Here is a 15,411-nt window from a genome sequence, read left to right as displayed (position 1 = left end):
AGTGGCATTTACTCATTATTTTGTAATATATGATATATAATCAAGGCTATTAGGTTAAAAATCATTACATTTTATAGGAAGTCATTATGTAATTTCAATTATGTTATAAAATTCATTGAAAACTAAAAATGTCAGTGTGATTTATATACTGATCACAGTCTTGTGGCTTTTTTTGTTGTTGCAGTTTACCAAATTCACAAGGGTTGGGCTGGTATGGCACCATGGCAGCGTGTGGCAGCAACAGTTACACCGTCTCCCCCCACCTGAATGGACCTATGGCGGACACTGCTCCTTTGCTCTTTACTTGTAGTAATTTCGACTTGAACACTCACCATAGCTTATATGTAACACCACAAAACTGACAGCATTACCAAGCTGTGATTCTTCAGTTGTTTTTCACGAACGTGTGTATTCAATGCGTGTAAATGCCATCTACATAAACATTCCATTATCTTTCGCAACTGAAAACAGCGCCTGGAAATGTGGCTGTGCTCGGCAGAGGACACAGCTGTTCCTTTGACCTCTTCACGGTACAGTGACGTTAACTGGAACATTTGGAGTGGGAGAAGAGAGATTAGCTCTTAAGGCACTTGATGGTCTCCAAACAACTTGACTTTGGAACATCAAAAGCATATTTGCATATTTGCACTTTTATCTTTGTTCTGAAGAGTACACTGCAGTCCCCAAAGTCATACTCCAATGCTCACCCTGGGATATTATATTGTACACCAAATTAAGAGGGAATTTTTCCTATTAAAATAAAAGTCTGTATATTACGTGGCATACTCCATATGGAATTTTTACCCAATAAAAATTTTACAGTGTGAAAAGTGCACAGAACTAAAGCATAAAAATGTATTATTCTTTTTTTAATATACTAAAAATACGTAATCATTGAAGATCTTTTAAGCATGATCATAAAATACCAACTTCAGTTATTCAAACAATCATTTCTTTTAAATGATAGTAGTAAACCTTTACAGTGATGACCAGCGGTGTTCTTTGGAAAGCCACAGTTATTTCTTAAAGAAGAGAGTACACCAGTGAAAATTATGTGGCTACTTGAGTAGAAGTGGTCAAGTGACTATTTTGTATGATTAATATACATGTAGTAGGTTAAGCATGATTTGTCAAGAAAGCAATAGTGATTTTTGCATAGGGATATTTTGATAGAAATCTCTTGGGACTAAACAAGTTTACAGATGCATTTACGAGTTAGTTATTCATGAAATATACAATTCTAAGTTAAAACATGAATACTTGTTTGCAAAAGCATTTGATTTAGCTGAAACAATATTTTAGCTGGTTTTACTGGAAAAGCAGGATTGTCCTCAGGTAAATTAAATCATGATACATCATTGCAGTGAACTCAAGTGCAATACTTTGTAAGACATAAGTCCTCCTTTAGTTCTCACATTTTTATATCTTATATGGGCAAAGCCAAATTAAATTCCAACACTATATAAATAGGCAAACTGATAAGAAGGTACTAACTATAACTAGGTAAGTATAAAAACAGTGGTTAACAACATTGGAATACTTTTTGAATTATATTAAAACTGTCTTGAATGTCCTATCCCAAATCTAAAAAAATATATATGGTAGGCTAAAGTAATAGAGAATTTTAAAATGCACTTTCTACCAGTGTTTATATTAAGAGAAGGATTGCTGCATACCTCAAGATGCCAAGGGAACAGGCAACATTGGGAAGCTGTCACAGCATACTTTAAGACACCTAACTTTATACAATTGTCTGCTGATCTGTTTCTTCAGAACTGGAACTAATATAACTGTCCTTTTCTGTCTCCTAATTTGTTTTGAAAGTTATGTTTTATTTCTACTCTTGCTTAAAATGCCTTTCAACTTTTTAATAATGGATGCAGTAACTTCACAAAAGTTATAACAGTATGTGAAACCCCCAAGGGATAAATGAAATTTTTAATGCTTTCAATCTTTTGGGAGGCTGGTACACAGCCAAAGAAATTTCTTCTTTTTATCATACAAAATGACTTTGAATTCAATCAGAAGCATAAACGTATAGTTATGCTACTTTAGGTTCATAAATTCTCTTATTGTAACCAAATTATTTTAAAATGAATATTACAGAAGTTAACCTTGATATTTACACAATACAGTATACAGCTCAGTATACTGTGATTACAACTTCAGTTACTAGACTTTTTTTCAGAATGTTAATTTTCCTAATAATGTTAGGTATCTGATTATCTAAAGCTGTATGACAAGATTTGTGTTAACCCTTGGGATTCAAATACAGGAAATTTTTTTCTAGTAAGGCTTCCCTAGATAATGTTTCTATTTGACCAGATAAGCAAAGATTACTTTTTAAAAAGTATTTTAGATAAAAATAACTTGGTTCTTTCAATTGCTTAAGTTGATTCCTCCAAATTTGAGATTTATAAATATATTCTTAAGACTAACTACGGTACCTAAATTCTTGCCTTTGTCTCTTTATACACATCTCCCACAATACATCACCAAAGACAAAGAAATATAAGCTTCTGGCCCAATTTTTGCTTGAGAATTCCAAAGCACTAGGAGCACTTTAAGTCTGGTCTTGAAAGGAGTTGTTTATAAAATCAAAGGGCTACCGATTCCTTGTTCATCCTGCACTGAAGCACATGATGACAATTTCAAACCTTCCTCTTGGTTCATTAGTTGGAACAATGCATTTCATTGCTTAAGTGTGTAATTCTACAGTGATTAGCAGTACTTGTTTTTTATAGTTTCATTTGGGTGGCCATTAATTTTGGAACTCTTACCACTCATTATAGCTGGTTGTAGTTTTTATTAAAGACGTAATTTATAGATAGTAGCTTTTTTTATGCATAGCTGCCTTTCTATTGTTTAACAGTGTTTCTCAGCTATATGATCAGTTTTATACTGGTTGTAAAAGTATAGCTGTGGTCAATGAATGTATTTATTTGTTGTTTCACTGAATTGTAACAAAACACTCCTGTTAAAAATAAAAGTGTTTGTGCTTTTATTTGGAGGTCTGGTTTTCTTAATTTCTCTTCATGAACTATTCCAAATGAGTTTCTGTTACATAAGGATAAGAACCCTAGTGCTACCATAGGGAGAGAAAATAGGAATTACAAATGATCCTCTGCTAGTGAGCTTATATTATACTTACTTATACCTGACCATCATGTCCTTTAGTATTGTACAGTAATTTTGATAAGAACTGCCATACATTTTACTTTAAACAATATAGGCAACACATGTATTCAAGAATTAAGGTAAGAAAAATCCTTGTATGAAATAACGTATAACCCCTCTCTCCTTTCCCTTAGAATCTTAAATAGGGATAAATTTACCTAGCCCATAATCTCGGGCAGTTACTCTTCGATTATTCAAAATATTCCTCAATGATGTTACCTTTTCCCCTGAAAGAAGAGATCTTACTATTTTTTTCATAATAGTTTGCCAAAACCATTCCAAATTTTGAATACAATTTCAGGAGCTTTATTGACTCCCCTAGAGTTCACAAATCTTTGGGAATCACTGACTCTTGCTGTGAAGACATTTGGAATGAAAATCTAACCTCTAATAGAATAAAGTTATCGTTTTAAAAGCAGATTTTTTCAACAAACATTCATTTATTAAGTATTCATATGTCAAAAACTATGCTATAGAGATGCAAAAATGGATCAAGTTCTTTTTCCTGCCCTTAAGGAGCTCACATTCTAGTAGAGGAGGCTTTAAAAAACAAAAACAATACAGTACAATCAGTGGCACAATAGAGGTAGGTTGTAATTATCAGTGGTAACACAGTGAAGGAAGTTCGTTAGGGTCCTCCTTGGATGAAACGGGGACATAAATGGGAGCCTGCAAGGACACAGAGAAATTGTCCACGTGGGGATGGATAGCTAGGGCACTTGATGCAAAGAGAGCAGCCTGCACCACGGTGTAGGCGACTGACCATGGTGCATTTGAACTGTAGGTCCATTTCCTCAGAATGAAGGTGGTGGGGGAGGTGGGCCTGGGAGACACACATCAGAGACCATTGTTAGAGTGCTGCTAGAAAACCCACTCTAGTAGCATTGTGGAGCCAAACAGAAAAAGACAGGCTGGGTACAAGACAGGTTAGTATAGTACTTTAGGTAAGAGCAGTCAATTAAAATGGAAAGACATTGATGTATCAGAGATAGGGAGATAAAATCCATAGCACTTAGACACGGACTGGATAGGGGTAAGATGGAGGGAAGGAGTGAGCCTAAAATATGTAGATGATAATGGTTCTGAATTTAAGCAGAGCAAGGAAGATAGGTCTAAGAGTAGGCTTGGGGGAGAATGACTGCTTTAAGACACACAAGTAAAGATCATGTAAGACAACTAAGTAAAGGTAGGTCATAGATGGATGGAGAAGTCTGGGCTAAAGATAAGGATTTAGAAATCAGTGAATTGGAATTACCCAGAAGTGAGAAGTGGTGGTGATTAAGAGAGCAAGAATGAGAGCATGAGGAGTAGTATAAATTAAAGCTGGCTAAAAGGAAGGCATCCAGGATTAAGTGAAATATAAGGAAATCAAAGGTGGATTTTTAAAGAAGGGGCTGTCAACAGGATCAAATGCAGAAGAAGAAAAAAAAGTCAAATTAAGAAATGCCTTTGACTTGGATTTAGAACTGGGTGTTTAGGCTTCGAAGGAAGAGATTGTTAAGTACAGAGCCAAAAGCCCGATTTTAGTTAAGGAGCAAGTGGAAGGTGACAAACTGAAGACAGGAATATTTTTTCAAAAGAAATTTTGCTGTTAAAAAAAGGGCAGGGGGCATGAGAGACATATAGAGACAAATTACCATTTAAATCCATCTACCACATTTTCAGAGCACTGTCCTTCAACTTTTATATATGGTGATTATTTCATAGTTCTTTGAGTCTCCAAAAATACTGATTTAACTAATAAATTAATGTCTTTCTTTTCCTACCCTATTCAAATGAAGGGGGGAAACTTAGCTCTGAAATTATTCACTTAAAATATACTGAATACATATTCATACATTCATTCAACAAATATTTATTGGATACCCACTATGTGTTTAACACTACACCAGGTCTTAGGGACACAGAAGAAAAAGAATACAGCAGTGTAAAATGACATTTCTAAACCATTATATAAATAAACCCTACTTCATTAATGTGATATATAAAGAGGCACATAATTTTGAGGTATACCGTTTCTTTTTTCTCTATAATTACCATGTGACATAAATTCCCAAACCCCTTCAAAAATTTTTATCATTGAAGAGCTTTCACTAATAAAACCTCCAAAAATTACAGTTTAGTTTTTAAGAAGAAAAAGGAAATGAATACCAAAAAATAAATTAAGAAATTCCTATGAGTTTACAGATCAAACATTAAAAGGGCGATAAAACAAACTCAAAATGATTCCTTATTCTAAAGCTTATCACATTATAGTTCCAGATTTTTTTTTTCCTAAAAAAAAAAAAAATCATCCTATATAATAAAAGGCTAATCTGCAAATTGACCAAATGACTAAACAACCAGTTGCTATGACACACACTGACCACCAGGGGGCAGATGCTCAATGCAGGAGCTGTCCCCTGGTGGTCAGTGCACTCCCACAGGAGGAGCACCACTCAGCTAGAAGCCGGACTCATGGCTGGCAAGCACAGCTGCAGTGGCGGGAGCCTCTCCCTCCTTTGCTGTGCTAAGGAGCAGCAAGCATGCAGACAGTAATGAGCAAGGGGTCTGGGACTGCTAGAGGGATCCCGGATTGCAAGAGAAATGTCCACCGAGGGGTCCCAGGCTGCGAGAGGGTGCAGGCTGGGATGAGAGACCCCAACCCCCAACCCCGTGCACGAATTTTGGGCACTGGTCCTCTAGTTTTTAATAAATTACTCAGTATTACAAACTATGGTATGGGTTCAAACAGTCTGTCATTGACTTTCAAATGATTGAGTTAAAAGTACTATGTGTATAAATAAAGAGCAAGAAAGATAAAGCAAATATTAACAGTCAATGAATCTGGATGAAAGTTCTTTGTACTATCCAAGAAACTTTCCTGTAAATTTGAAAATATATAAAAATAAAAGATTTCTCCTAAATTTATCCAGTATTAAAGTATTATGAGAATACATGTATAAATCTTTTCAACTTTTCACAATGTATAGAAATCCCCTATACCTTTTAGTTGTGATTGTTATCTTTCTACAAACAAAAACAAGCCAATCAAAATAGTAACATAACTCTAAAAGTGACTTTTTTCATATCAATATATTTCGGAGTTGCCAAATACAAGAAAAGGTAACCAGTTAAATTTGAATTTTAAATAAGGAATAATTTTTTGTTTTAAGTATGTCCCAAATATTGCATGTAACATACTTATATTTTTAAATTTTTTGTTTATCTGAAATTCAAACATAACTGGGCATTCTGTATTTTCACTTACTAAATCAGTTAAGTCTAAATGTATTCAAAATTTTTAGGCTGTTAATTATTCGTTATTCATGAGCCTCCTTAGTATTTTTCTATTAAACACTTGTCATATTGGCCATAGTTTTATTTATATTACATCTTACACAAAATTCTAGTTTGAGAGATTTAGAACATCAGGTACTTAGTTTTAACATATATGAATTTAATAATTCTGATTTTATTCAACATTAAACTTTAAAATCTGTACCACAATACCCCAAAGTATCACTTTTATTCACAATATTATACACAGATCTAACACAATTTTTAAAAATGTTTACTTAAAATAATATAATTCTCCTTTTACAAAAGCAGCTTTATAAAACATTTGCCTTTAGACTGTCGTTTTTATTTCTTTGAATGACATTCCTCTCTTTGACCTCCATTGTCCAGCACAGGCACATTTCAACTCATTTTCTTTAATGAACATTTTGCAACAAGTTCCTAAAGTTTTCTAATTCTTTCACACTTGTAGAAATTCTGTAACAAACAAACAAAAATTTTTTTTCCATTCAAAAACTATCTTAGATAACTTTTCTCTGAAAATTATTCACTTTGTACTTACCAAGCACAGGAAAAAATGTAATTTATTTCAATGAATTTAAAGGTACATAAATAATTTAATCTATTTTGATGTACTTTAGTTCTTAACTTGATGTAAAACTAAGATAGTGTTGCCCAGAAATTTATTTTTAAGTATTCATAACTTAGTATTAAATTAGAGAATTACAAAGTACAAAAATATTAAAATACTTGTTATTTTAAGTAATCATAAGTATATTCATATGCTTAGTATTTAAAGTACATACAGATAAGTAGATCATTGAAATATGCATTTTAAATATGCATAAATACACAAGTAATGAAAACTAATCAATATATCATATTTAGTAAATATACTAAAGAACCAAAGCTTTTGGACTTTAAGGTGAGAATAGTAAACATATGATCAAATTGTTCTCACTAATTTTTATAAAACGTAAAGTTTGTTCATTACTTCAAGTATAGTTTAGCTCTGCTCTCCACTATGAAAAAAAGTAGCAGAGTACTCAATGAAATATAACTGTCAAGTTTCTGTGTACTAAAAAATAATTTTGGCCCAAGCCGATGTGTTTCTCTCACATTGATGTCATAGCCTCTCTCTTCCACTCTCCCTAAAAATCAATAGAAAAATTCCTTCAGGTGTGGATTAAAAAACAACAAAAAAGAATAATTTTGGAGGTCAATTATTTCAAACCCAAAATATTAAATCATAATTGTTAGTCCTTAGAAAATATTAGTTTTTATAAATCTCTGTATCCTTTCATATGAGAGGCCAGAAAGAAGTACAGATATACCGCCGAGACCAGTTTAGCTCAATGGATAGAGCCTCGGCTTGGGGACTGAAGGGACCCGGGTTCGATTCCAGTCAAGGGCATGTACCTTGGTTGCGGGCATATCCCCAGTAGGGGGTGTGCAAGAGGCAACTGATTGATGACTCTCTCTCATCGATGTTTCTAAATCTCTATCTCTCTCCCTTCCTCTCTGTACAAAATCAATAAAATATTTTTTTTTAAAAAAGTACAGATATACCTAAATTTTATAATGTAAGTGCCTTATTTCAAGTTTATCTTCCAATCATTTTTATAAAATTAAATTATTTTTAAAGAATTATTAACTTGTTTACATAGTGGTGAATTTACAAAGAAATTTTACATCTATACCTATACAAAACATGAGTTTTTCTAGGACCTTCAAAAAATATTTGGTCCTAGCTGGTTTAACTCAGTGAATAGAGCATCGGCCTATGGACTGAAGGGTCCCAGGTTCGATTCCAGTCAAGGGGACATGTCTGGGTTGCAGGCTCGATTCCCAGTAGGTGGCATGTATGAGGTAGCCGATCAATGATTCTCTCTCATCATTGATATTTCTATCTCTCTCTTCCTCTCTGAAATCAAAATATATATATACACATATAAACATTTGGGCAGCACAAAAAACTACTTTTAAATAATTGGAGTGGTATACCATGTGGTTCAGTGGTTAATGCCATGGACCAGAGGATGGAGGGTTCAATTCCCAGTCAAGGATTGCAGGTTCAATCCCCAGCCCCAGTCCAAATGAGCAAGTGCACGAACTAGTCAATCTTTCTCTCTCAGATTGATGTTTCTCTCTCCCTTTCCCCCTCCTCTCCCTTCCACTCTCTAAAAAAATAAAAAAATAAAAAACCCTTGGGTGAGGGTTAACAACAACAATAATAATAATAATAATTAAAAATTTATACAGATTCAGTAAGATGAATTTTGAGGTCCTATCAGTAAACTAATCACGACTATAAAAGTCAACAGATAAAAATAAAGACTATCATGTAATGATTGTTTGTGTCTACATACTTAAGGTATCATAATATCCTAGAATTCCATAATGAGATACTTTCACTTAAAAGGATATTCCTTACACATACATATTATAATCTGAGAACATACATGTTGCATTAGACTTATTTGACTAGCAGAAACAATTTCAATACATTTATACTAACCTTCCAAATGCATTAAATAATGACACTATTTCTTGTCTGGTCAGTTGGAATTCATAACTGGGCCCACTTTCTGGCATATTTGCTATCAGTTTCTCAGAAAACAAGATCTTCAGAGCAGTACCCAAACCCTGAGTCTATAACAGAAATAAGAAAAAAAGAAAATGTCAGAAAATTATTTGTGCAAAGAATAAGTGAAAAATAGGATTGAGATAGATTTGCTTACCTGAAGCTTTCCCCACAGTCTACATTTAAAACAACCAACACAATCCATGATTCTTGAAATATTTCTAAAATGCAGTCGAAAGTCCTCCTAAGAACAATTAACAAAATTGTATTAAGCTGCGGTATATAGTCAAAAACCATTTTCTGAATGCCTGTGAGGTATTCTGTTGTATGTGATTATTAACTATGTCAAAGGGGGGACAAGGGGTTGGATGGCATCATTTACCAAAAAGAGGAAGAGAAAAAATAAAAACCTTTGACTTCACAGTAGTTAAAAAAAAAATCACAGTATGTGAAAAAATCAGATATTATTATTCAGAAATATACAGGATATAGTGAACATCCGTGTACCCTTCACAAAGTTTTATAAAGAAACCATTACAAGCAAAATTGAAAACATTCTAATTGAAAAAAAATATATTAGTTATTGATTTCAGAGAAAAAAGGAGAGGAAAAGAGAGATAAAAACATCAATGATGAGAGAGAATCACTGATCGGCTACTTCCTGCACACCCCACACCAGGGATCAAGCCCGCTACCCGGGCATGTGCCCTGACCAGGAATCGAACTATGAACTCCTGCTTCACAGGTCAATGCTCATAGACTGAGCTATACCAGCCAGGCTGAATTTTTTGTTTTTATATTTTAATAAATGTGTATATGTCTTTGAACCTCAGTCTACTATCTACACTAATAAAAGAGAAAGATGCAAATTGACCATACCTTCGCTATGCCCACCAGCTAATCAGGAGTATGCAAATTAACCCAATAAAGATGGCGGGTTAATTTGCATACGGAGGCCCTGAGCAGCTGGGGGTGGGACACTTGCATTGTTGCCATGGCGACACTGCAGGCATTCCGAACCGCCCCAGCCACTCAGGGCCTCTGGACAGTGTAGGAAGGCAGGGCCGGAGTGGAGAGGGATGGCTCTGGGGGCCAGAACAGAAAGGCAGTGCCAGCAGCCAGGGAAAGGAAGGCCCATTCTTGCATGAATCTTCGTGCATCGGGCTTCTAGCTATTGTAGTATTGTTTATAATAGGGCAATAGACATCTGGCTCGTCCAAAAGCAATATATGCCCTTAACTAATAAGGAGAAGAGAAGGGAAGCCAAGGACACATCTTCATTTACTCCAAAGGTAAGAATTATCAATTGATCCTGCACATGACTCCCTCTATCCTTGTTACTAGAATCAGCTTACAGTACTGCAAGCAGGAAACCTGATGTACACTTCAGATGAAACATTCAGTATACCAACTGACCCATAATTTGGAGAGCAGATAGTGTTCCTCTCTCTCTTTTTTTTAATGTGATAATCACACACTGGGCTCAATAAGAAGAGAACAGGACCAAAGATCTAAAAATAGGAATAAATCAGTAAAGATTGGAACCCACTATTCAAAGCAGACCTCAATTCAATCTAATTTACTCAATTCAGTCTTTCCCCAGATGTTTCGTTCAGCTTGAGACTCTGAAACAGCTGTGACATGTAAAAGCTCTTTAGTAGGATCTCAGAGCTTGTATCGATATCTTTTTAAATACAAATTTTATATTCATACAAAGCCCACATTATCACTATTTTTTTTTAGTTGTTTTTTTTTATTGATTTTATCACATAATTGTCCTCATCCTCCCATTCCCATCCCAAACCCCTCCCCACATATGCTCCCACACCCCTGTTGTCCATGGCCACTGGTTAGGCTTATATGCATGCACACAAGTCCTTTGGTTGCACATTATCACTATTAATGTTTACCATATGTTAGCATACTTTATATCTCGTGTTTCTGTATCTTTTGGGCTGAGCTCAGTAAGAGGTAATCCTAATTTTAAATCTACTTTTTAAAAATATTTACCCAGTAATATTACTCATATTACTCTTGAGGTTTTGGTGATTTGATATGAGGTTTTCTTTACATTTATGTTTCGACTTTGAATTACAGGAAAATCATACTTTTAACACTAATAAGGGAGCAGTAAAATTACTCAAAATAGATGTAAAACCCATCCTACGAGGTGTTGACTCTGGGAGACTTAATAGTTGTTACAAGGCCCTACAAAATCCATTTGTAGATAAGCACTGTATAGAGACTGAATAAATAGCTCCCTGTTATGCATTATAAATTTTCAAATGGATAAAAATGTTATGATCAATAAAACACAACTTTTACTTTAAAATGTTACTAATTAAAAGTTAGGAAAGGCCTTGAAAGTTTTTTACTTTCATACTTGCAAAGGATGAAAAACTTTATTATAAAAGATTGTGCTTGTTTTTGTAGGCATTGTGTAAATTCAGTATTTGAATCCATGTTAATTCAAATACTTGAATGTAAGGCAACTCTCAAGTAAATCTTTGTATGGAACATGCAGAGATGGTAAGCTTCTAACACTGCAAAATTAAAACCAAGCATTAGAGCTTAAGTGAACTTAATATACTAGAACCAAATTAACAAGCCAGAAATTAACTAACTCAGAACAGGAGAAAATCCTCGTGATTTCCAAAAATAGCAATCAATGTCCAATATCGTGCGTACTATAGGGAGCGCCTGGAAGAGCCCCCTGAGCTGATTGTCATCTGAATCCACTGTGCCCAGCAGAGCCACTCCCTGGAAGCATACCTTGCCAGAGGCAGGTGTGTTGTCAGCCTGACCTTCAGCTCAGGTGCCAGGGGGCGGGTTTCATTATCTAAGTCCAGTCAAGCACCAGGAACAAACACGATTATCCAGGCCCACCCAGAAGTGACTACCCTGTTTCCTGGAAAATAAGACAGTGTCTTATATTAATTTTTTCTCCCAAAGTTGCGCTAGGTCTTATTTTCTGGGAATGTCTTATCGTTCCATGGGCTAGGTCTTATTTTCGGAGGATGTCTTATTTTCGGGGAAACACGGTATTACAAAGAAACCATAGAATGCACATAATCTCCTTTGTCTTAGGCTATAGTAAAACTTCCTGGTATTTTGCTGTGTAAAATAAACGCACTGAATCGGCTCTGGATCACTGTCTCTCCACCAGATGATAGCTGTCCCACCCCGACACAGCTCTTTCCTTCTGTCTCTGTATCTGTCTCTTTCTTTCATTTTCTCAATCCCCAGCTGCCCCTACTCAGGAACCAGACACTCTCTAGCCACGCCGGATGCAGAAAAGAGAGAAATATTTATATGTATGTTCCAAAGTTACCTCAGATGATAAAAACTTATGATCCAAAAAAATAACCAGAACCTAAGTCACTTACAAATTCCCCTTGTTTGTATACAACTCCGAGATCAAAAATTAAAATATAACCAGAGCGGAGAATAATCAAACATGCTATGGTTATATACTGTGACTTATGAAACCAATTGACCAAAAAATAATTCTCATCCAATTCTCAAACATTTTTAAGCCTTCAAGTAAAACCGTATTCTAGTTTGAGAGGAACACTGAACAAGCCTCTCTCACACAAGTCTTCAATTTCCAGTCAAACACCGATAGAGCACAGAGGAGAAAAGATAAGGTTTTTAAAAGAACTTGTGTGACTGTTTAAATCCATGATATCCACCATAAACTACTACTTTAAGAAAGTAAATCTCCGATATTAACAAGTTTTCTTTACTCCTTTCTTGTAAAAGGATTTAGAAAAATGATCTGTTAAATGCCACAGACATTGAACTTGAGGGTTTTCATTCTAATAAAATTAAAACATTGTGAGAAATATTTCTAATCTGTGCAACATAAAAAAGAGTGAATGCCGAAAAACTCTAAAATAAACTAGCAAGTATCCTAAAAATAAGGAAGATACTGAAACTAGTATGGGGGGAAATCTTATTACAGCATCTTCCCCCTCATTCCTAAGTTCCTGGAAGCTGTTTGGGAGGTTATATAAGCAGGGAGGTATGTATTTCTAGCAAGAATGCTTTAAGTAGGAGGTAGATGGGAGGTCAAAAATAACTGTTACCTAACAGCACAAAACTGACTGCAAAAAGTATTTTGCTTGCAAATGGCATAAAGTCAGGTTTTTCCCCTACAGTAAGAAACAAATAATAAAAAGCAGAAGGCCGAAACCAGTTTGGCTCAGTGGTAGAGCGTCGGTCTGCGGACTGAAAGGTCCTGGGTTCGATTCCGGTCAAGGGCATGTACCTTGGTTGCGGGCACATCCCCAGTAGGAGGTGTGCAAGAGGCAGCTGATGGATGATTCTCTCTCATCGATATTTCTAACTCTATTCCTCTCTCTTCCTCTCTGTAAAAAATCAATAAAATATATTTTTTTTTAAAAGCAAGCAGAGGAAGGCTGTTAAAAATATGCTGATGAAAACAGGAGCTCAATGTTCCTGAAGGCCACCCACCTCTACTTACACATACCTTTGTGACAAAGAACAGTAATGTAATTTTACTTGGGTCCCCAAATAGGGCTAGAAATCCCTTGAGGATAGACGCTCTTTCCCTTTAATGACAAAAATCATGCCTTCCACATAGTAGTAAGCATCTAATAAATCTTTCTAATATTATTTTATACTTGTCATATTTTTATGCAAACAGACACAAAAATGGGCTTGCCTGAGGTTATAACTCTATTAAGAAAGTAAGGCAAATTGTACAACTAAACTAATATAATATTGTATGTCATCTGTAATTGAAATGGAAAAAAAATTATATATATTTACACACACACACACACACACACACACACACATCAATAAACAAAAAGAGGCAAGGCAAAAACAAATCCCATTTTGTGGGGTACCAGGTCTTCTGTTCTGTCCACAGCTACCTGCTGGCATTCCTAAATGCCTTTCACTCCCATTGAACAAGATGATCCACAAAACAACACTGCGCTCTCTTCCCCGGAAGGGACCCTTTATTCAACCAGAACCACTTTCAGAATTCTCTTTAGCCGAAGGCAGACTCACACTTCCGCTTATGCTCTAGGTCCCGCCTCTTTAATTTATAACCTTTCTTTATTGCACGAGCCCATCAGTCTGGAGCCCACAGATTTCCGTGGTTATTTTTAACACGACCCAAACTAGATCATACGCTGGACCTGCCTTTGGGCTTCCTTTTTCTGAGGAAAAGAAACATTAGGACTCTGATTTTTCTTATAATTTCAGGATGTACATCAAGATTCATTGTTAAGGATAAAAACATGGGTTTATATTCATTCCTGCCTAAGAGTTTGTAACTAAAAATTAAGGTAAAGTATAAAATAATTACCTTTAGCTTGTTTGCTTCTTTTTTATCCCCAGCAAAAAATGAATTCTCATCAAAATGCAAAGGAAATGACCTGCATTTTAAAACAGAGAATATTCATTTTTATGTATTAGAAAATATTAAAAGGTTGCTGAAATAACATTTTGCTAGTCAGTGATGAATCATATAATGAAAATAGAGTAGAAAATAAAAAAAAAGGAACACTCTGATGTCCCCAAGTAGATTCTTATCCTTGAATCTAAAAGCTAATTGCAAAATCTAATTGAAGTTTGGCCTCAAATCCAACCTATTCAACTAAATGTGAAAATAACGCAGATATCTAAGTACTAAAAGAATAGCTCTTAGAATGAAAAATAAATGCTTTTTAGTACCCAGGTTAAAACATAAATCAATTCTGAAGACCTATGAGCAAAATTTGCTGTTAGTTATTTTTTAAATAGTTTCCCTTTCTCTATATTACATATTAAAGTGTTTAATTTTGGGCACCACTTGTCACTCTTCTATTAATATAGGTGTGACCCTGCTGGCACAGCTCAATGGTTGAACATCAACCTATGAAGCAGGAGGTCATGGTGTGATTCCCCATCAGGGCACATGCCCAGGTTGCAGCCTTGATCCCTAGTGGGGGGCGTGCAGGAGGCAGCCGATCAATGATTCTTTCTTCATTGATGTTTCTATCTTTCTGTCCCTCTCCCTTTCTATCTAAAATCATAAAAATATATTTTAAAATATGGACAATAGTGTAAATATATCATTTACTTGATTTCATGAAGTATTTCCAGAAGTAACATTTTGTTCTCTGCATCCTGAACTTTATTCCCAGTGAAGAGTTGAAAATCTGGGCGCTCAAAGAATGGTACCACTTTAGATAAAGCCCTTAATTCTATTAAGTAGATAAAATACAAATTCTTAAGCCTTCTTGGACCTTCTCCCTCGGTCAAAATTCCATCAAACCGCTGCTGAAATTCTGTTACGTTGTGTCCCCATATCTGTTCTAACCAGGTATCTAAGAAGACAGAAGAATTAAATATTA

At 35.1% G+C, this 15,411-nt stretch overlaps 2 protein-coding genes across 6 annotated transcripts in view; one reads left to right on the top strand and one right to left on the bottom strand.

Moving 5' to 3' along the window:
* GPR137C (G protein-coupled receptor 137C) overlaps positions 1 to 3,004 on the top strand; it is a 56,070-nt gene extending 53,066 nt beyond the window's left edge. For both annotated transcript variants that reach the window (XM_036436531.2, XM_036436523.2), the window contains one exon: positions 185 to 3,004. In XM_036436531.2, the coding sequence (XP_036292424.1) occupies positions 185 to 362 (178 nt within the window). In that variant the 3' untranslated portion in view covers positions 363 to 3,004. The remainder of the gene's footprint in view (positions 1 to 184) is intronic.
* A 3,503-nt stretch (positions 3,005 to 6,507) lies between these two features.
* The window catches only part of ERO1A (endoplasmic reticulum oxidoreductase 1 alpha), a 41,533-nt gene continuing 32,629 nt past the window's right edge, over positions 6,508 to 15,411 (bottom strand). For 3 of the 4 annotated variants that reach the window (XM_045580690.1, XM_036436508.2, XM_036436502.2), the window contains 5 exons: positions 15,138 to 15,384; positions 14,382 to 14,451; positions 9,198 to 9,284; positions 8,975 to 9,108; positions 6,508 to 6,933 (listed from right to left, as the gene is read on the bottom strand). In XM_045580690.1, the coding sequence (XP_045436646.1) occupies positions 6,873 to 6,933; positions 8,975 to 9,108; positions 9,198 to 9,284; positions 14,382 to 14,451; positions 15,138 to 15,384 (599 nt within the window). In that variant the 3' untranslated portion in view covers positions 6,508 to 6,872. The remainder of the gene's footprint in view (positions 6,934 to 8,974; positions 9,109 to 9,197; positions 9,285 to 14,381; positions 14,452 to 15,137; positions 15,385 to 15,411) is intronic. The other variant, XR_004987684.2, reaches the window with a different exon arrangement.

Source organism: Pipistrellus kuhlii, unplaced genomic scaffold (genome assembly GCF_014108245.1).
Source record: "Pipistrellus kuhlii isolate mPipKuh1 unplaced genomic scaffold, mPipKuh1.p scaffold_m20_p_1, whole genome shotgun sequence".
NCBI classification, from domain to species: domain Eukaryota; kingdom Metazoa; phylum Chordata; class Mammalia; order Chiroptera; family Vespertilionidae; genus Pipistrellus; species Pipistrellus kuhlii.
The sequence above is the reverse complement of the archived record's forward strand: the minus strand, read 5'-3'. Positions and strand labels throughout refer to the sequence as shown.